Source organism: Tursiops truncatus, chromosome 5 (assembly GCF_011762595.2).
Source record: "Tursiops truncatus isolate mTurTru1 chromosome 5, mTurTru1.mat.Y, whole genome shotgun sequence".
In the NCBI taxonomy this organism is placed as follows: domain Eukaryota; kingdom Metazoa; phylum Chordata; class Mammalia; order Artiodactyla; family Delphinidae; genus Tursiops; species Tursiops truncatus.
Genome location: NC_047038.1, coordinates 34,105,987 through 34,128,649, shown reverse-complemented (window position 1 = coordinate 34,128,649; position 22,663 = coordinate 34,105,987). Strand labels below are relative to the sequence as shown.

The 22,663-nt window shown below is 36.6% G+C and overlaps 1 protein-coding gene across 7 annotated transcripts in view; it reads left to right on the top strand.

Moving 5' to 3' along the window:
* TET2 (tet methylcytosine dioxygenase 2) overlaps positions 1-22,663 on the top strand; it is a 133,635-nt gene that overhangs the window by 90,349 nt on the left and 20,623 nt on the right. For 4 of the 7 annotated variants that reach the window (XR_012331922.1, XM_033856808.2, XM_073805020.1 and 1 more), the window contains exons 3-6: positions 2,818-6,275; positions 7,941-8,031; positions 9,437-9,530; positions 10,170-10,378. Coding sequence is in view for 5 of the 7 variants with exons in the window: in XM_033856808.2 (XP_033712699.1) it covers positions 2,864-6,275; positions 7,941-8,031; positions 9,437-9,530; positions 10,170-10,378 (3,806 nt within the window). In the remaining 2 variants the exon portion in view is untranslated. Of the gene's footprint in view, positions 1-2,817; positions 6,276-7,940; positions 8,032-8,563; positions 8,729-9,436; positions 9,531-10,169; positions 10,379-20,085; positions 20,261-22,663 lie in introns of those variants that run through there. The other 3 variants (XM_073805022.1, XM_073805024.1, XR_012331923.1) reach the window with 3 other exon arrangements.

Below are 22,663 nucleotides of genomic sequence, written 5' to 3'. Positions count from 1 at the left end.
GTGGTATTCGTATTAGTTTTGACTCCTGAGAACTACGTGACAACATGTCTGTTTCCCCATATGCTTGCCAACATAGTGTATTATTAAAGTTTTTGTTCGTTGCCAATTTGAAAAAAAAAAACTGTATCTTGTTGCAGTCTTAATTTGCATTTCTTTTTATAAGTTCTGATGGACATTTAAAAAATATTTAAAAGCCACTTGCATTTCATTTTCTGTGAACTGTCCATGTCCTTTGCTCATTTTTTCCTGTTCGATGGTTGGTCTTTTCCCTGTCAATGTGTATGAGTCCTATATATTAAGTATTATGTAACTTTTAACTTTGCTGTGGGTTTATTTTTACATGCACAAAGTTTATTGAACTTCCTCATCTTTTATGGCTTCTAGATTTTGTGTCACAAAGACCTTGTCCAGTCATTCGATTATTTTTTTTTGTTTTCTCAGGCTGCTTTTAATTTTTTTAGGGTTTTGTTTTCCATATTCAGAATTTAAATCCATCTAGAATACATTTTGGTACAAGATGTAAGGGACCGATCCAACTGTATCATTTTTTCAGAAAACTATTCCATTGTTCTAATATATTTATTTGAAATGCCATCATTACCTCATACTATATTTCTATGTGTGTTTGAATCTATTTCTGGACATTCTATTCTATTCCATTGGTCTTATAAACACTCTATTATCTATTTATGTGCAAGTACGAGCTGTTTTAAGTACAGTAGAGCTTTTGTTGCTTTTTAATATCTTTCCATTTGGCTCCTACACTGCCCGAGCCCCAATATGATTCTCTTTCAGATTATTCCTGGTTATCCAATTTGTTTATTTTTCCACATGAACTTTAGAGTCAGCTTCTTAATAACTCAACCCATTCTTTTAGTATTTTTATGAAAATACATTAAATGAATAGATTAATTTGACAACTATACAAGTACATATTATATCTTTCTACTTGTTTTGTTTTTGTGTTTGGGTATCCCTCAGTATTGTTTTAACGTTTTATTCAGATAGGTCTTTCACATTTCTTTTTAAGTTTGTTCTTAGTATTATAAAAATATTTTTTCTATTACAGTTTTTTATTCCACCATAGCTTCTGAGTGGTTGTTGCTTTTAGGTACCAAGGCTGTTGATTTTTTTTTTTTTCTAGCTACTTTACTGTCGTCTGTAACAGTTTTTCAGTTGATTCTCTTGGTTGGCCAGTATACAATCTTATTCTCTGCAAATGATAACTTTAGTGTTGCTTCCCAGTGTTTATTTCTTCCTCTGTTTCATTTGTCTTGGTTAGTAAGCAATGGCTATTTTAATAGAGCTTTTTTATAGCCCAAAGGGAAAATAGTCTTGATTTTTTTTCTACTTATAGCCTTAAAATAAATTTAATGAGAAAAACTGTGGGAAAATAAAGCATGACTCTATAATGAATGGGGCAGCATTCACTTTATATAATGGATTATTTTTGCTTTTCTGGTGCCCATTTCTTCTTGCTTTCCCTATCATTTTGGACTTTGAAATCTCCATCAGTATTGATCTCGAAAAGTTTTAATGAATGACTGAATAAAGAAATGATCACAAGATAAGCAAATTTATATCAATCTAGTGAAACTGATTGGATGCTCACTCTAAGCACAAAGATAAATAGAGTAGGATATTTTTAAGGAATTCACAGTCCAGTAAGAGAGAGTAAACAAAATACAGTTGAATGTGATATGTTCAGCAGTAGACCATATACAAGATCAAAAAGCAGGATAAAACTGGGAGTGAGTAATTCTTTTGGAAAATCAAGGAAAAAATTCTAAGGGAGGTGATCTGAGACAGTTGGAACCAGACACAGGAGTCACAGGGCACTATAAGAGGACTAGGAAGGCAGTCTAGGCAGATAAAACAACAGCATGGAGGTCTGAAACAGCTTGCAATGTTTGGGTATTTATAAGCTGTTGTTATAGTTGGAGTATAATCTGTGGGAGCAAGTAGGAGGACAGAAAAATAGAAACCTGCATATGAAAAACCATTTATATTAGGCAGGAATTCTCAAAAGAAGTAGGCAGCCAGATCTTGTAGAGGAAAATATAGAATCACTTAGAAAAGGCATTTTATAAACTACACTTTCACCCCTACCCCCTCCCCTGGAATGTCAACACTGCAGAGACTGTGCCTTATCTTCCAGGTGTGTCTGGGTAAAGAGTTTGAGAACTACTAATGCAGGCAATATGGAGTCAATAAAGTGTGTTAAGAAGGGTATGACATCAGATTTGCCTTTTAGAACATTCCCTTTGATAACAGTGTGAAGGATCCTTGAAGGACTGGGGAGAGGACAGGCTGGGCTCAGGAGAAATCTATAAAAAGCTATTACAGTAGATAATGAAGCAAGATAATGTAGATCTGGCTGCCTAGTGGCAGTGAAGATGATTCAACGAATACATAGGAAATGGAATTGATAGAACTTAGCAAATGATTGGATATGTAAGGTGCTAGAGAAGAAAGAAAGGAGGTCGTCTTTCTCTATTGTTTTTAGCATTTTGACAAAAAAAAATTATTTGGGAAGGAAGTTGATACTATTTACTAATACAGTATGAACTTCCCACATTAGCTGTTGATTTTGATCTTTGTTTACTGTGACCATAAATATTTCAGAGTTGCTGGTAAGACAAGAATAATCATTTCCTGAGTAGCTCTTGGCTGTCACTCCGAGACATGAAAATGAGTATCGCGGTTTGCTATGTCTAGGAATTCCAGTATCATTAATGCCCCAGTTCTTCTCTAAGGTGTACTGTTAGTGTTAGATATATATTAATGTACTTTAATTTTTGTTTCCATACGCTTTAGAATTCATTCAGAGGGCAGCCTTGTGGATGGCCCCGAAGCAAGCCTGATGGAACAGGATAGAACGAACCATGTTGAGGGCAACAGACTGAGTCCATTCCTGATACCATCTTCTTCTCCCATTTGCCAGACAGAACCTCTGGCTATAAAGCTCCAGAATGGAAGCCCATTAACCAAGAGACCTTATCCAGAAGTAAATGGAGACACCAAGTGGCAGCCTTGCAAGAGTCATTATGGAATACCCCACATGAAAGGAAGTCAGAATAGCCGCGTGAGTCCAGACTTCATACAAGAAAGTAGAGGGTATTCCAGATGTTTGCAAAATGGAGGGATAAAGCGCACAGTTAGTGAACCTTCTCTCTCTGGGCTCCATCAGAACAAGAAACTGAAACAAGACCAAAAGGCCAATGGAGAAAGCAAGAACTTCGGGGAAAGCCAAGAAAGAAATCCAGGCAAAGGCAGCAGTCAACCCAATGTCTCCGATATGAGTGATAAGAGAGAATCTGTTAGCTCTGCAGCCCAAGGAAATGAAGTTAAAGATTTCACTGTTTTTTCATCACATAACTGCAGTGGATCTGAAAATCCAGAGCTTCAGATTCTGAACCAACAGGAGGGGAAAAATGCTAACTACCACGACAAGAACATTGTATTACTTCTTAAAAATAAGGCAGTGCTAATGCCTAATGGTGCTACAGTTTCTGCCTCTTCCATGGAAAACACACATGGTGAACTCCTGGAAAAGACGCTGTCTCAATATTATCCAGATTGTGTTTCCATTGCGGTGCAGAAAACCACATCTCACATACATGCCATTAACAACAGTCAGGCTACTAATGAGTTGTCCTGTGAGATCACTCACCCATCGCATACCTCAGGGCAGATCAATTTCCCACAGACCTCGAACTCTGAGCTGCCTCCAGAGCCAGCTGCAGTGGTGACTGAGGCCTGTGGCGCTGATAGTGCCAGTATACCAGCTGCAGTGCCAGGGGCCTGTCCCTTTCCGAAACCAGAGCAACGAAAGTCAGTTTTTGAGATGTGCCCGTCTCCGGCAGAAAACAGTAACATCCAAGGAACCACAAAGCTAGTATCTGGTGAAGAATTCTGTTCAGGTTCCAGCAGCAATTTGCAGGCTCCTGGTGGCAGCTCTGAACAGTATTTAAAGCAAAATGAAATGAATGGTGCTTACTTCAAGCAAAGCTCAGTGTTCACTAAGGATTCCTTTTCTGCCACTACCACACCACCACCATCACAATTGCTTCTTTCTCCCCCTCCGCCTCTTCCGCAGGTTCCTCAGCTTCCTTCTGAAGGAAAAAGCACTCTGAATGATGGAGTTTTGGAAGAACACCATCACTACCCCAACCAAAGTAACACAACTCTTTTAAGGGAAGTGAAAATAGAGGGTCACCACGAGGCACCACCATCCCAGAGTCCAACTCCCTCTACACAAGTATCCAACCCCTCTCCGATGCTTCCAGAAAGGCCTCAGAATTACTGTGTTAACAAGAATGACATACGGACTCCAGGGACAATGATGGTTCCATTGTGTTCTGAGAAAACAAGACAACTATCAGAACGTCTCAAACATAACCCACCAATTCTTGGTAGCAGTGGAGATGCACAGGACCACTGCCAGCAGTTGATGGGACACAAAGAGCAAGAGATCTTCAAGAGTCAAGACAAGGAACAGACACGAGACCCTGTGCTCCCAACACAGCCCTATCTGAAACCAGGATGGATTGAATTGAAGGCCCCTCACTGTCATCAAGCAGAATCCCATCTGAAATGTAATGAGGCAACCCTGCGGTCAATTCTTCAGTATCAGTCCAACGCCTCCCATCAAATGACCTCCAAACAATACACTGGAAATTCCAACGTGCCTGGGGGGCTCCCAGGGCAAGCTTACACCCAGAAAATAATGCAACCGGAGCAGAGACCACCAAGGTACCAAGCTGAGATGAATCAAGGGCAGTCTCAAGGTACAGTGGACCAGCATCTCCAGTTCCAAAAACCCTCACTCCAGGTGCACTTCTCCAAAACGGACCCTTCACCCGAAGCTCACAGACAGTCAGTCTGTGCCCTGAGGTGTCATTTCCAACAAAGACCAGATCCCCAAACTGAGAAACTCATGCCCCCAACATTGAAACGGCACTTGAATCAACAGGCTTCCGAGACTGACCCATTCTCAAACTCACACCTTTCACAACATAAGCCTCATAAGCACGCAGCACAAACACAACCATCCCAGACTTCACATCTCTCTCAAAACCAGCAACAGCAGCAAAAACTACAGATGACAAATAAGGAACAGATGCCCCAGACCTTTTCTCATCCCCAAGGCAACAGTGATCAGCAAAGAGAAGGATCATTCTTTAGCCAGATTAAAGGAGAAAAATGCTTTCGTGGTGAAGATCAACATTCAAAATCAAGTGAGTTCCAGACTCATAATCCCCAAGTGGGACTGGAGCAAGTACAGAATATGAATAGTATAAATTCCCCCTATGGTCAGATCTTGAAGTCAAATGCAAGCAAAGTGCAGATTTCTTGTTCAAACAATATACACGTAGTTCCAGAAAATAAAGAACAGACTGTAAATTCTGAACTCTTTGCAGGAAACAAGATCCCAAACTCACATCACATGCAATATTTTCCAAATAATGTGACCCCAAAGCAAGATGTTCTTCACAGGTGCTTTCAAGAACTAGAACAGAAGCCTCAACAAGCTTCAGTTCTACAGGGATATAAAAATAGAAACCAAGATGTGTCTAGCCAACAAGCTGCACAGCTCGCTCAGCAAAGGTACCTGATGCAAAACCAAGCAAATGCGTTCCCTTTGCCCAATCAGGCAGGAAGTCACATTCAGACCCTGCCCCAGAAGGACATCCAAAAGCATGCTGCTCTAAGGTGGCACCTTTTGCAGAAGCAAGAACAGCAGCAAACACAACAGCTCCAAGCCGAGTCTTGCCATAGTCAGATGCAAAGGCCAATTAAAGTCGAACCGGGATCCAAGCCCCACGCCTGTATGCGCCTCATGTCAGCACAGCCAGAAAACAAAATGTGGAAAAAGATACCCAAGCAGGAGATTCCACCTCCGAGCTGTGATAACATGCAGCAGCGGAGCATCCTTGAGACCATGGAGCAGCATCTGAAGCAATTTCAGGTCAAATCATTATTTGACCATAAGGCTCTTACTCTAAAATCACAGAAGCAAGTAAAAGTTGAAATGTCAGGGCCAGTCACAGTTTTAACTAGACAAACCACTGCTGCAGAACTTGATAGCCACACCCCAGCTTTAGAGCAGCAAGCAATGCCTTCCTCAGAAAAGACACCAACCAAAAGAACAGCTGGTTCTGTTCTCAATAATTTTTTAGAGTCACCTTCCAAATTACTAGATACTCCTATAAAAAATTTATTGGATACACCTGTCAAGACTCAGTATGATTTCCCATCATGCAGATGTGTAGGTAAGTGCCAGAAATGTACTGAGACACATGGTGTTTATCCAGAATTAGCAAATTTATCTTCAGATATGGGATTTTTCTTTCTTTTTAAAAACTTTGAGTCTGGCAGCAATTTGTGAAGGCTCATAAAAACCTGAAGCTTACATTTCTTGTCTTTAAATTACAGATGCTTGTGCTGTGCAAGAGAGAACTTCACTTACATTCAGTTTTTCAAAAAAATTAAAAAATTGTGCATGCTCATTTGTCCCTCCCTTCAAACCGTTTAAAATATAAAGGTATCTGTTTTAGCCTAATCAATCTAGTTAACTCTTTGTATATCTCCTGGAGAGATAGCCAGGCAGTAAAAACACCTTGTTAAAATGAGAAAATAACTGCCCTATGCAAACTAATGTAGGAGCTTTTAATATTTTTTAATTCAAGATTGAATGTATTAGTAGTTTTACAAGATTAACTTTTATAATAGATAAGGGGACATTATCATCTTCTGTCTTGGTGACTTAGGGGAAATTTTAATGCCAAAGTCCTGAATATTCATAAAGTTGCCCTTTCTCCGTGTATGCATTTGAAACATTGTGTGATTTATATTTGATATTTTCTCTTTAAAAGTTTCATCTTTTTGATAGAAAATATGCTATTTCCCTTTCTTTTTTTTAAACAAGCATCTTTTTGTTAAAATTCAAGATGCATGATAGGTCTGTTGGAATAGGGAAACTTTTTGCTGATTGATGCTATTTTATATATATATATATAAAGATCTTAATTATAGCTACTCAGCTTGGATACAGTAGAAGACATTTGTAAAAACCAGCGTTCAACTAATGTGGCTAATGGTCCATCCACTTTATGTTATTCCTCTTAAAATGGTACACTCCACATTTTATAGAAGGATGGAGGGAAGATCCGTACTGCCCCTTTGTGTGGGGGTAATATTATTGCCTCACTGGCCTAATGTGCCACACATGTCATAGACAACATTGGGTAAGTTATACTCATCTTCACACCCTTCTCCTATCATACAAACCTTTTTTTCCCCACTTCTCATCTTTGATAGTGTACAAGAGCCTCTTCCTTTTATCTGACCCTCTCTTCAATATTTTCTCTCATCATAAGTTGTTCTAAAGTAGTACATACAACATGGGTCTGGATTGAATGTTCTTATTTTCAAAACAGAGTAATCGAATATTGTGGGGAAACGAGAGGAGAAAAAGGTATCTTGACAATAAACTGAACAAAATCCTGGGGGTGAGATAGGACAGGAAATTTTATTTTTAATCTTTTAACATCCAAATAACAGGCAGGCTTCTAGTAAGCTGTAATTTTTTTTTCTTCAGTTTAAAAGATTGGACTGTAGTTGATATTACATATAATATATTCTAATTCCCTCACTGTCTATTTAGTTCCACTTACTTGATTTAAAATAATTCCTTATCCCATATCTGAAATGCAATTTAATATATTTTTATCCAACAGGCAGAATGGACATATACTTAATTATTTGGCACATTTTCTAATAGATTAGTCCATCAGTTTACTCATTTTAAAGAAAAAAAATGTTTAAAGTCACATTTAGGACCCTTAATGTACAGGTGGGGGATAAGCTTTGTGGATGTAGCCTTTATATTTAGTATAATTGAGGTCTAAAATAATAATCTTCTATTATCTCAACAGAGCAAATTATTGAAAAAGATGAAGGTCCTTTTTATACCCATCTAGGAGCAGGTCCTAATGTGGCAGCTATTAGAGAAATCATGGAAGAAAGGTAATTAACGCAAAGGCACAGGGCAGATTAACGTTTATCCTTTTGTATATGTCAGAATTTTTCCAGCTTTCACATACAAAGCAGTAAACAATTGTAAATTGAGTAATTATTAGTAGGCTTAGCTATTCCAGGGTTGCCAACACTACACACTGTGCTATTCACCAGAGAGTCACAATATTTGACAGGACTAATAGCCTGCAAGCTGGCATAGGCTGCCCACTTTGAGATGGATGCCAGAAAACCCAGGCATGAACAAGAACCAGCCAGCCAGCCTGCTAGGCACAAGGGTGCTGGCACAGGCTGCAAAGAGAGCGCCCACTCTGGTTTTCCCACTCGATGATAAAAAAGGAAAAGGGGGGAAAGGTGGTATAAGAAAGGACCCATTGAGTCGAATTCACCTAGAGTTATAAATGAGTAGTTATCTCCAAGGAAGTTGTCCATTAGTATGAGCAGAGGGCAAGAGTGATGTACTGAATAGAAATAGAGACAGATTCTATTTATAGCTGCATTTTTTTTTTTTTTTACCTGTCAGTCATAGGTATGCAAGTACTTACCTGAATCTACACAGTTACTCCTGCATGTCATCTTGCAGACTTGAAGACTGTTATGAGCAAGATAATCAATGCAGAGAGAGACTTTCATATAGGTATCCACAGCTCTGAGCTGTTATTACGCTAGGGTGCCTTTTCTTTAAGAGGTAGGCATTTTTATCATTAAAATACATTAGGAGACATTCTGGGCAGCAAGGACATATTCCATATCATTGTTGCCCAAAATTCAAATTATTCATTTCTAAATGAGCACATAGAAATTCACTAAATAATTGTCTAGTAGCCTGGCAGAAATAGTGAATTTCCCTAAGTGCCCTCTTGTATTAGCAAGGAGTAAGTAGTGCTTTGGTTATAAGGGAAAATATAATCTATTTCTAGAATTATCCTATATTTTCAAAATTGCTGGATACTGGTTATTTGCCAGCCTTTTAAAAAAAATGAGAGATTCTTAGAGAAACAGTCCTAACTAAAATGAGTCCCCAAGTTTTAAAATAACTAAATTTAGTAAAGGACAAATAGTACGTTATTTTAGAAGACTGAATTTAACAAACTTTAAAAAGTTTTGTGCTTTGTGAAATTATGTATAAAAATAAGCTTTCCCATTATTTTTACCCATCATATAATTTCAAAATAGTTCATTACAATTATCAGTATATTTTGATACTGAAGAAATACAAGGCTTAAAGTCTACTATCCAGTTTGCTTGGCTTAGTTCTGTTTTTTAAAAATAAACTATTCATTTCTCAGGATGTGGCCATAGAGTAAAATTATGCTCAAATGTTCAATATATTGGTTGCCTCTTAGATTCATTTGCTAATTTTATGTGTGTGTGTGTTTCTGTGGATTTCTTTAAGGTTTGGACAGAAGGGTAAAGCTATTAGGATTGAAAGAGTCATCTATACTGGTAAAGAAGGCAAAAGTTCTCAGGGATGTCCTATTGCCAAATGGGTAAGTGTGACTTGACAAGGCCTTTGGTCTTCAGTCTTGGGCATTTTGATTCATTCATCTAACCCTGGGAATTGGGTTATCAGATCAGAGAATCATTTATGCCAGTTGAAAGGAATATTGCTTATATTTATCACGTGTCATCTCTTAAGAAAAAGGCAGATTAGTATAAAATCATGTACAAACTGTATTTAATTGAAAAAATTTACTAGTGAGGAGGAGGTCTGTTCAAGTGCCTGCTAGAAGTGTAATTCTTCCCGGCATGTGAGGAAGAGGTCCTTCATCCTTTAAGTACCTGCAGTTAATCTTTGTCATTTTTGAAGACCTTGAACTTTAAAGGCTTGCTTGTCTTCCATCTAGCTCTGGCTTTAGTGCAGGGAGCATTGTCCCCACTGTACTGGGTCGAGTCTGCTACACCCCGAGTGCTTTTGCATCTCTCCCAGTTCTGACCCCAGGGTAAGCCCCGACGTTATAGATGGGCAGCAAAAGGCAAGTTGCAGGTGCTGGTATATGTCGCCCTAATTGTGACCCAGACTTGAGAAAATATACAGACGTCAGTCAATGCTCTCATCTGCTGCAAGTGACCCTTGTTTTGTTTTGGTTGGGGTGGTGGGTGTTGGGGTGGAATGGTGACCCGAACAGGTGGTTCGCAGAAGCTGCAGCGAGGAGAAGCTACTGTGCTTGGTGCGAGAGCGAGCTGGCCACACCTGTGAGGCTGCGGTGATTGTGATTCTCATCCTGGTGTGGGAAGGAATCCCACTCTCTCTGGCTGACAAACTGTACTCCGAGCTCACCGAGACCCTGAGGAAATACGGCACGCTCACCAATCGTCGGTGTGCCCTGAATGAAGAGTAAGTGCATCCCAGGCCTCTCTTCTCTTTCCACCGCTAGGAAAGCTTAATTGTTGGTTTGAGGGCAGAGAGTTGAAACTGCGTTTTCACATTTACAAAACAGGGATCAAAATGCCTGCTTCACAGCCATTCAGTAGGAACTTGCATTTGCTAATGCTGACATGGATACTTCGAAGCAATTTCATTTACTAATATTTTGTACCTTCGGACAGTGTAGCTATGAGTTAGAAGCAGCTTGCTGGAAATCTGAGTGTCTGTACCCACAAACTCAACCATACCATAAACCTGAAAATATTTATGTGTCCGCTTACTGCAAGTGACAACTGTTTAGTGTGCCTAGCCACCACACTAGTAAGTATTGACACCACTTCTGTGTAGCAGTATCTGAGACAGTTTGGTGAGAAACTTTAGGATTCCCAGGTCAAGGACTTTATATGTAACAAACATAAAAGTACAAGGCTTACTTATAGAAGTTCTGTAGAAACAAACTGACTTTGACTTCATTGCAATCTAGTCCATTATTTCCATAATAATAATCAAAATCACTTCCACTTTTACTGCTACTAAATAATCAAGAAATTAGTGGCTATGGATGGGCATTATTTTCTAGAAATATGAAAATTTGGAATAGGAGAGCAAGGTATGCAGTTAAATATATTGAATGCATCCAAGTGCTGGTATGGTTTTGTTTGTGTTTTTTGTTTTTTAACCTTATCTACCTGCAGGAAGTTTACATCTTCACTTGGAGAAAGCTTAATTTTTTATTTTCCTTCTGCTATGCTATTCTCGTATATCATTAAAAGAATACAGGAAAATTCACAGTGCAGCACTGAAATCCTATGTAGCTATTTTACTCACAGTCGGTACTAAAATAATTTTAATATTACACTTTTTTCTTAGTTTTTTTAAATTTTTTTGGCTGCGTCGGGTCTTAGTTGAGGCATGCGGGATCTTTCGTTGTGGCGCGGGCTTCCCTGTAGTTGTGGCGTGCAGGTTTTCTCTTCTCTAGTTGTGGTGCTTGGGCTCCAGGCCACGTGGGCTGGAGTTCGCGGCACGCAGGGCCTCCCGCTGAGGCACGCAAGCTCAGTAGTCAGGGCGCGCGGGCTTCTCTAGTTGCAATGCGCGGGCTCAGTCACGCCGCGGCACGTGGGATCTTAGTTCCCTGAGCAGAGATCGAACCCGCATCCCCTACATGGGAAGGCGGATTCTTTACCACTGGACCACCGGGGAAGTCCCTGCACTTCTTCCTTTAGTCACCTTTCTTCTGCATCCACCAAACTACAAAAGAGTTTACTGAGCTTATGGAAATATTGTGCTGCTCACTGCAACAATCCATTGCTAACCAAATTTGTCCTTTTGCTGACTATTACTCTAACTGGTATGGTTTTACTGTATATTAACATAGGTTCTCCCTCTGGGTCATTGGGGGTGGGTAGGGAGGGTTGCAAATCAACTATAAACAATCTGTTTAGGAAAGTTACTTTTCACGTATGAAAGTGTGGCTTGGCTTTCTATGATAGTTATGATCCCAAAATGTCATGGTGTGTACCTCAAGGCCATCAACCCACTTTTACAAATGATAGGTTGGACAGGTAGAAGTGGCTGATTCATAAGACATGACTCAAACTTGTGATTGACTGCTTTAGGTATAAAGTAATATTCCATTTACCCTAACATTCCTTGTTTCTCCTTGAAAAAAATGTATGTAGGTGTCTTTAATCAGAAAGAAAATGAAAGTTAAGGCATCTTGAGCTGATGTTGGTGATAGCAATTTTCTCAGGAATTCAGCGACACTGCCTTGTTTTTGTAGAGCAGACTTCCTCTTAGACTTGGTAGCTGGAACTTCTAAACCACCAAAGAACTTCTTGTGAAAATGACATTTGTTTTATTTAAATTTCTTGAAGTTTCTTGCAAACTATATTTCACATTCTTTGTAATTGATTTAATTTTTATTAATATTATACATCTTTGTTATTTTTCCCCTGAAGGCTTTTCTTTGATTCTTATAAATGCCATTGTCTGAAATAGAATTTCTTTCTATATGTCAGATTCTATGTTAAGAACTTTCCTAAATTATGTTATTTTGCATTTGAAAACCATGAATGATGATTGGGCCAGGGTCTAAGAAAAATTAATAGGGACAAGAACAAAACTATTAAAAGATGTGCTTCAAATATTGACATTTTAAAGGCCAATCTGTATACTTTTGCTTAACTTCGTCTATAATTTCAAGATAAAGATGAGTAGTTATTTAGATGACGTTCCAGCTTTGAGCTACCTATACTTAGAGCAAGTTTCCAGAAACAAAAAATATACTTGAGGCACATGATTCAAATAGACACTTAACCAATGGCAATAGAGACTTCACTCGGATATAGCTTTTGAAGTTTCTTCTACCCTATAAAATAAGTTTTATTTCTGGAAAAAGTTAAAATTATGATTTTTTTTGTGAAGAATGGAGGGTAATCTCAAATTGGGGCTGCTGACTCATTTTAATATTGAAAGCTGTGGGACCCTCATCACAGGGTTCTTATAAATCCCAGTGCCCACATGCACCATAACCACCCACTGTGAGTCCAGAAAAGAACTCCGAGAGCATCTTCCAGTGGGAGAATCAAAACGGATTTTTACATTTCCTTTGAGCCCAGCCAGCTGTTTCTCCTTTAAAGATTTCCCTTTGAGATTTTTATTTTATGACTAAGCCTAACCAATAATTTTTTGGCAAGTAAGAGTTGTGGGAGTGTATCTGTCATTATAAGGAAGTCAAAGCCAGAAATGTCTCTGCCATGCTGGGTGATATTAAACTTTTAAAGAAACTTTATATTATAAAAATTTTCCAATATACGTAAATGGGGGAGTGCAGTATATTTATCAACATTTTGCCTATACTATTCCATATATTCTGTGCCCCCCCCACTTCCTAACCCCATCCCCACCAGTGTTTTAAAGCAAAACGGAGGCCATATCATCTAAGCTATGTTCACGTCAGTGTGTATCACTAACAGATAAGGACTTTGTTGTTTTACAATGTTGTAAAACAATATTAGTTTCTACTGTACAGCAAAGTGAATCAGCTATATGTATACATATATCCCCTCTTTTTTGGATTTACTTCCCGTTTAGGTCACCACAGAGCACTGAGTAGAGTTCCCTGTGCTGTACAGTAGGTTCTCATTATTTATCTGTTTTATACATATTAGTGTATACAAGTCAATCCCAGTCTCGCAATTCATCCCACCCTTTCTTTCCCCCCCTTGGTGTCCATATGTTTTTTTCCTCTATGTCAGTGTCTCTATTTCTGCCTTGCAAACAGGTTCATCTGTACCATTTTCCTAGATTCCACATATACGCATTAATACACGATATTTGTTTTTCTCTTCCTGACTTACTTCACTCTGTATGACAGTCTCTAGGTCCATCCATGTTGCTGCAAATGGCACAATTTTGTTCCTTCTTATGGCTAGTCCATTGTATATATGTACCACATCTTCTCCATCCATTTCTCTGTCGATGGGCGTTTAGGTTGCTTCCATGACCTGGCTATTGTAAATAGTGCTGCAATGAACATTGGAGTGCATGTGTCTTTTTGAATCATGGTTTTCTCAGGGTATATGCCCAAGGACTTTTTTTTTTTTAATAAACAAAACCTAGTCACAGTGTCATTATCATTCATCTCAAAATTGAGTGATTCTTTAATATCATTTAACATTCAGACCATGTTCAAATTCCCTAATTGGATACTGTTCCCAATGTACACATATACATATTAGATATACATATATATAAAGTAAAAAAATATTGACAAAAAGAAAGTCCATATCTTACATTTGATTGAGGGTTTTGAGTAGGTCCCAGTTCATGCCTATTGTCTAGTGTAGTTATTGATAGAACTTCCTTTTACTCTCAAAAGTGTCCCAGTTTGTAAGATACAGTATATGATTCACAAGGCTCTTTTACTTTATTATAGTTTCCCCTCTCTTTTTGATGAATTTATTTGTTAAAGAGACTGTATGATTTGCTTTGTAAAATTTCTCACATTCTGGATTTGGCTGTGCACACTTGCTTAACTTGTTCCTCTGTCACCAATATCTTCCGTACACTGGTAGTTAGAGTTAAATATGTATGTATGCGTGAATATATATATTAGCAAAATGCTTCATAAGTGGTGATGAAATAATCTTAGTTCTTCATACCCATCAAGAGGGACATAATATCTGCTTTGTTCCATTTATAGTGATGTTATGAGTGTTCAGCTGAGGAGTTGTTAGCTTGATCCACCCATCGTAAAGTTTACCAGAAAACTTCTACCTAATGGTTTAGCACATCGGTCGATGATTATTACCTGTTTCCATTAGTTTGCAAATTGATAATTTTCTTATTTTTTAAAGTATAAATTTGTTATGTACATTTAATTTATTTTGCTAGTTTTTCTATTCTTGCATAAGTTTAAATGACTGATATAACTTTTAGTTTAAATTTTGGTTTTTAAAATATTTACTTATTTATTATTTTTGGCTGCATTGGGTCTTCGTTGCTGCGTGCAGTCTTTCTCTAGTTGAGGTGAGCAGGGGCCACTCTTCATTGCAGTACATGGGCTTCTTATTGCAGTGGCTTCTCTTGTTGCGGAGCACGGGCTCTAGGCACGCAGGCTTCAGTAGTTGTGACACTCAGGCTCAGTAGTTGTGGTGCACAGGCTTAGTTGCTCCACGGCATGTGGGAACTTCCTGGACCAGGGATCAAACCTGTGTCCCCTGCATTGGCAGGCAGATTCTTAACCACTGTGCCACCAGGGAAGTCCCTTTTTTTTTTTTTTTTTTTTTAACAGTTAGAAGTCCAAAGAGGTTGAGAGTGTTTTTAAAAATCTGTTGTATAGGTAAATATTTTGATTACAATTTCTCTGATTTGTTATTTAACCATTAGCCAGATTCTGAGCCATGTTAAAATTAGGCTGCAATGTAAAAATTCTAACAATATTTGAAAGGCCCCTATAAAAATAAAGGTGCCTTTTCAGAAGCCACTTCATATAGGAAATCACCTTGAAGTCATTTTGTTATGTGTGAGTTTTTTCAATTTCTATATAATTCACACACCATAAAATTCACCCTTTTAAAGTATACAGTACAGTGCATTAGTATATTCACAAAGTTGTACAACATTTTCATTGCTTCTAAAAGGAAACCTCAAAGCCATTAGGCAATCACTTCCCATTCTCCTCCCCCGCAAATGGCAACTACTAATCAACATTCTGTCTCTAAAGATTTGTCTTTTCTGGGCTTTTCATATTAATAGAATCATACAATATTAAATCTGTCTGGCCTCTTTCACTTAGCATAATTTTTTTCTTATTTTTTTAAATTTTATTGGAGTATAGTTGATTTCCAATGTTGTGTTAGTTTCAGGTGTACAGCATAGTGATTCAGTTATACGTATACATATATTCATTCTTTCTCAGGTTCTTTTCCCATATAGGTTATTCATTCTTTTTCAGATTCTTTTCCCATATTGAGTAGAGTTTCCTGTGCTATACAGTAGATCCTTGTTGGTTATCCATTTTGTATATAGTAGTGTGTATATGTTCATCCCAAGCTCCTAATTTATCCCTCCCCCCAGCCACGTTTCCCCTTTGATCTCCAAAAGTTTGTTTTCAAAATCTGGGAGTTTGTTTCTGTTTTGTAAATCATTTTTTAAATATTCCACATATGAGTGATATCATACGATATTTATCTGACTTACTTCACTTAGCATGATAATCTCTAGGTCCACCCATGTTGCTGCAAATGGCATTATTTTGTTCTGTTTTATGGCTGAGTAATATTCCATTGTATATATGTACCACATCTTTATCCATTCCTCTGTCGATGGACATTTAGGTTGCTTCCATGTCTTGGCTATTGTAAATTGTGCTGCAGTGAACGCTGGGGTGCATGTATCTTTTCAAATTATGGTTTCCTCTGGATACATGCCAAGGAGTGGGATTACTGGCTCATATGGTAGTTCTATTTTTAGTTTTTTAAGGAACTTCCATACTGTTCTCCATAGTGGCTATACCAATTTACATTCTCACCAACTGTATGAGAGTTCCCTTTTCTCCCCACCCTCTCCAGCATTTATTGTTTGTAGATTTTTTGATGATGGCCATTCTGACCTGTGTGAGGTGATACCTCATTGTAGTTTTGATTTGCATTTCTCTGATAATTAGTGATGTTGAGCATCTTTTCATGTGCTTTTTGGCCATCTGTATGTCTTCTGTGGAGAAATGTCTATTTAGATCTTCTGCCCATTTTTTGATTGCATTGTTTTTTTGACATAGAGCTTCATGAGTTGTTTGTATATTTTGAAGGTTAATTCCTTGTCGTCGCTTTGTTTGCAAATATCAGTATTTTCTCCCATTCTGTGGGTTGTCTTTTTATTTCGTTTATGGCCTCCTTTACTGTGCAGAAGATTTTAAGTTTAATTAGGTCCCATTTGTTTATTTTTGTTTTTATTTTCATTACTCTAGGAGGTGAATCAAAAAAAGATACTGCTGCAATTTATGTCAAAGAGTGTTCTGCCTCTGTTTTCCTCTAACAGTTTTATAGTGTCCAGCCTTACATTTAGGTCTTTGATCCATTTTGAGTTTATTTCTGTGTATGGTGTTAGAGAATGTTCTAATTTCCTTCTTTTACATGTAGCTTTCCAGTTTTCCCAGCACGACTTATTGAAGACACTGTCTTTTCTCCATTGTATATTCTTGCCTGCTTTGTCATAGATTAATTGGCCATAGGTGCATGGGTTTATTTCTATTCCATTGATCTATATTTCTGTTTTTGTGCCAGTACCAAACTGTTTTGATGACTGTAGCTTTGTAATATAGTCGGAAGTCAGGGAGTCTGATTCCTCTAGCTTCATTTTTCTTTCTCAGGATTACTTTGGCTATTCGGGGTCTTTTGTGTTTCCATACAAATTTTAAAATTTTTTGTTCTAGTTCTGTGAAAAATGCCATTGGTAATTTGATAGAGATTTCATTGAATCTGTTTATTGCCTTGGGTAGTATAGTCATTTTCGCAATATTGGTTCTTCCAATCCAAGAACATGGTATATCTCTCCATCTGTTTGTATCATCTTCGATTTCTTTCATCAGCATCTTATAGTTTTCAGAGTACAGGTCTTTTGCCTCCTTAGGTAAATTTATTCCTACATATTTTATTCCTAGGTCTTTATAATGTTTTAAAGTTTTATCCATGTCATAACACTAATCAGTACTTTATTCCTTTTTATGGCTGAATAATATTCCATTGCATATATGTGTACCACATTTTCTTTGTTCATCAGTTCATGGACATTTTAGTTATTTCCACTTTTTGGTTATTATGAATAATGCTGCTATGAATATCTCTGTACAGGTTTCTGTATAGATATATATTTTCAGTTCTCTTGGGTGTATACCTAGCAGTGACAATTTTGGTCATATGGTAACTATGTTTAACTTTTTGAGGAACTGCCAAACTGTTTTCCAAAACAGCTGCACCACTCTTCATGCCTACCAACAATATATGGAGGTTCTGATGTTTCCACATTTTCACCAAAACTACTTATTGGCTGCCTTTATTTATTTCTTTTATTTATTATACCCCTTCCAGTGGGTATAATGTGTATCTCATGGTTTTGATTTGCATTTCCCTAATGAGTAATGATGTTAGTCATTATTTCATTTGCTATTGGCTATTCATATATCTTTGTTGAAGAAATCCTTTCTTAAATCTTTGCTCCTTTTTAAATTAATTGTTTTTTGAGTTATAAGAGTTCTTTATATATTCTGGATACTAGAACTCATCAGATACATGGTTTGCAGATATTTTCTCATTCTGTATGTTGTCTCTTCATTTGATGATATCCTTGAAGCACAAAAGTTTTAAATTTTGATGAAGTCAGTTTTTTTTTAATTAACTGCTTGTACTTTCAGTGTCATATTTAAGAAATCATTGCCTAATCCAGGGTATTAAAGATTTACCCCAATGTTTTCTTCCCAGAGTATTATAGTTTTAGCTCTTCCATTTAGGTCTTTGATCACTGTTATGATGTGAGATAAGAGTTCAACTTCATTTTTTTGCATGTGGCTATCCAGTTGTCTCAGCACCATTTGTTGAAGAGACTGTTTTTTCCATATTGAATGGTCTTCTCATTCTTGTTGAAAATTGACAAAGATGTATGTGTCATTTCAGGATTCTTCTATTCCATTAATTTACATATCTATCCTTATGCCAATACTACATGTTGTTGATTGCTGTAGTTGCTATAGTAAGTTTTGAAGTTGGGATGTATAAATCTTCCAACTGTTTTTCTTTTACAGGATCTTTACAGTATCCTACAGGATACTCTGGGTCCTTTTCATGTCCCTATGAATTTTAGGATGAACTTAATAATTTCCCCATCTGAGATTTTGACAGAGGTTCTGTTGAATCAGCAAATTAATTGGGAAGTGTTGACATCTTAACAATATTAAGTCTTCCTATTTATTAGCACAGGATGTCTTTACATTTATTTAGGTTTTTAATTTCTTTCAATGATGTTTTATAGTTTTCAGTGTACAAGTCCTACACGTCTTTTGTCAAATTTCCAAATATTTTATTCTTTTTGATGCTGTTTTAAGTAGAATTGTTTTGATTTTTTTTTGGATTGTTCATTGCCAGGATACACTTACACAATTGGGTTTTATATATTACTCTTATATCCTACAAGCTTATTTAAGTAGTTTATTAGTGCCAAATTTTTTTGGTGGATTCCTTAGGATTTATACATACAAAATCATGTCATCTACAAATAGAGATAGTTTAATTTCTTCATTTCCAATCTAGATGTCTACTTTTTTCTTTTTTTTTTTTTGATGCTTTTGCGTAATTTCCCTGGCTACAACCTACTACAGTAGATATTGAACAGAATTAGCAACAGCAAGCAGCTATTGCTTGTCTCTGATTTCTTTCAGCTTTTCACCATTAGGTATGATGCTAAATGTAGGGTTTTTGTAAATGTTCTTTGTCAGGTTGAGGAAGATTTTTTTTTCTATTCTTAGGTTGAGTATTTTTATCATGAAAGGGTGTTGTACTTTTCTCAAATGCTTTTTCTGCATTTCACTTTGTTAATGTATTTCATATTGATTGATTTTTATACATTGGACCAACATTGCATTTCTGGGATAGATATGACTTGGCCATAATGTATATTTTTTGTATAGGTTGCTGGATTCCATTTGCTAGTATCTTATTGAGGATGTTTTCATCTATATTGATAAGGGATATTGGTCTATAGTTTTCTTGTGATGTCTTTGTTTTTGGTTTCAGGGTAATACTGGATTCATAGAATACATTGAAAAGGGTTCCCTCTTATATTATTTGGAAGAATTTGTAAAGGATTGGGGCTAATTTTTTAAATGTTCAGTGGAATTCACCAGCAAAATCATGTACTCCTGGGCTTATCCTCATGGGAAGTTTTTTGATTACTAATTCAGTCTTTTTGTTATAGGTCTATTCAGATTTTCTATTTCTTCTTGAGTCAGTTTCAGTAGTTTGTGCTTTCTGGGAATTTGTCCATTTCATCTAAGTTATCTAACCTGTTGATAGATCATTTTTATAGTATTCCCTTATAATGCTTTTTATAAGGTCATTGGTAGTATCCTCTGTTTCATTTCTAATATTTTAGTAATTTGGGTCTTCTCTCTTTTTCTTGGTCAGTCTAGCTAGTTTTGTCTACCAAGACCTCAGGCAGCTGCAATGTTCAACAATTGCCTCTGACTATTTTCAACAAATATCTCCAGTGGGGAAAAGGCTATATACAATAGGTGAACTCCAAGTCAGATCAAATGAAGAAAGCCTTGCCAGTGGTGTCTTCTAGAGAACTACCAAATAGGTAAAATAATGACATTTCTCTAGGAATGGGGCTTTGGAGGATATCCAGCCTAATTCTGCCCTCTCCAGTGGTTGCCAGCCTGCCGATTTTCACCGTAAATGTGGGCTGTTGGTTTTCAAGGGTGTCGTGGAGTTCTGGGGACAGTGGAAATAGGGCAAGTTAAAACACTGTAAAGCTTAGCTTCTTACCAAAATTTCATTGCCTTTCTTGAAGAAATGCTTCCAGGACTGCTGCAAGTCTTTTGTTAATTTCCATATTTCTGAAGAGTTGATTCTGACCATATTTACCAGATTTCCTTTTGCTTTTGTGGAGGAGGGTATTTTCAGAGATCCTTATTCTGCCGTTTTTGCTGACATCTGTAAAATTGTAACTTCTAATTATAACATTCCTTCTGCATTTATTAGACGGAATTCTTTAAAGAACTTTTCATTATCAACTGTTTGGTTACCATTAAATATAATTTGTAAACAAATGACAGAATAATGCATGGTAAGTATCTTTAGTTGTGAAATTTCAAAATAGTGATTTGGTGCCTTTGTAACCATCCAAAAATGATCAGTTAGTTTGTTCTTTCTTTTTGGTATCATTATTAACTCATTTGAAAAAAAAAAAACCCTCATGGATTTTAACCTACATTCATTTCAATGAGAAATGATATTTAGAGATCACAGTATGTGTCCAGATGTGCCCATCGCTACAAAGATATTGTTACTTTAGGCATTTTCAGTGGACTGATATAGGAAGTAATTTTTTTTTGAAAGAGAAAATCTGAGCTTTTTAATTCATATCGTGAGTTCATACTATTTCTTGTTCATAGGATTTTACAGGGTATTTACTTATCTTTAGACTTATTTCATCTTACACTGAAATTCTTATTTTTGACATTAACAATGTTTTCTTCATGTCACAACATACATAAGTAATTTCAAAATAATATCATTACTACAAATAAGACTACTGCTGTCCAGTGAGGTCAGGAGAGCCATACATAAACAAACAATCCACTTCTTAACATGTATCCAAAGGAAATGAAATCATTATCTCAAAGGGATAGCTGCATTCCAATTGCAACATTATTCACAGTAACCAAGGTGTGGAGACAACCTAAGTGTCCATCAATGGATAAATGGGTAAAAATGTGGTTTGTGAACACACGCAGAGGAATATTATTCAGCTTTTAAAAAAGGAAATCCTGCCATTTTCGACAACATGGATGAATCTGGAGGGGATTATACTAAGTGAAATAAGCCAGACAGAGAAAGACAGATACCTGATATTACTTATATGTGGAATCAAAAACAAAAAAACAAAAGTCAAACTCACAGAAACAGAGTAGAAAAGTTGTGAGAGGCTGGGGGATGAGGGAAATAGGGAGAGGTTGGTAAAAGGATATATATAATCTTTCAGTTATAAAATGAGTAAGGTCTGAGGATCTAATGACTACAGTTGATAACACCTTACTATATAACTGAAATTTGCTAAAAGAGTTGAACTTAAATGTTCGTTGCAAGAAAAAAAAATATGTGAGGTGATAGATGTGTTAATTAACTTGATGGGAAAATCCTTTCATAATATATGCTTGTATCAAATCATCACGTTGTATACTTTAAATATCTTACAGTTTTATTTGTCAATTATACCTCAGTACAGCTGTGAAAAAATACCTACTGAATATAGTTTTCCTAGTGGGTTGTTTTATCCTGTTTTTAATGTTTGGTTTCTTTGCTTGTTTGTCTATTGCCCTTAGGATATAACTGACTTGGGATGTGAAGTCACAATACTGTATTTTAGCTAAAAACTAGAAAGCACTCAAATGCCCATCAATGGTGGAACGATTAATTTGTGGCATATCCATATAATAGAAACTGTACTCAGTGAATAAATACATCAATATAAAGTATAACTACATGCAACAATGTGGATAGATATTCCAAACAATGTTGAAGAAAAGAAGACACAAATAAGCTTATACTAGATAACTGCATATACATGTGTATGTTATGTATGTGTGTGTATGTATATGTGTACATATATATACATATACACATACAGTTTTGCCTATTTTTATACTACAGTATAGAAATATATAGCATACTATATGTAGTATAAAAATAGTCAAAACTATACATATGTGTGTGTACTATACTATACGTTGTATAAAAATGGGCAAAACTATATATACACACACACACATTTATATACACACATACACACCAAATTCAGTAGGTTTATAGTATATATAGTATAAAAATAGGCATATATATATACACACACATACATACACTATATTCAGTAGGAATATAGTATATTTTATATAGGATAAAAGTAGGCAGAGCTAATCTCTTCTGACAGAAGTTACTGTTAGGAGGACAATGCCTGGAAGGAAATATAAGACGGGATTTA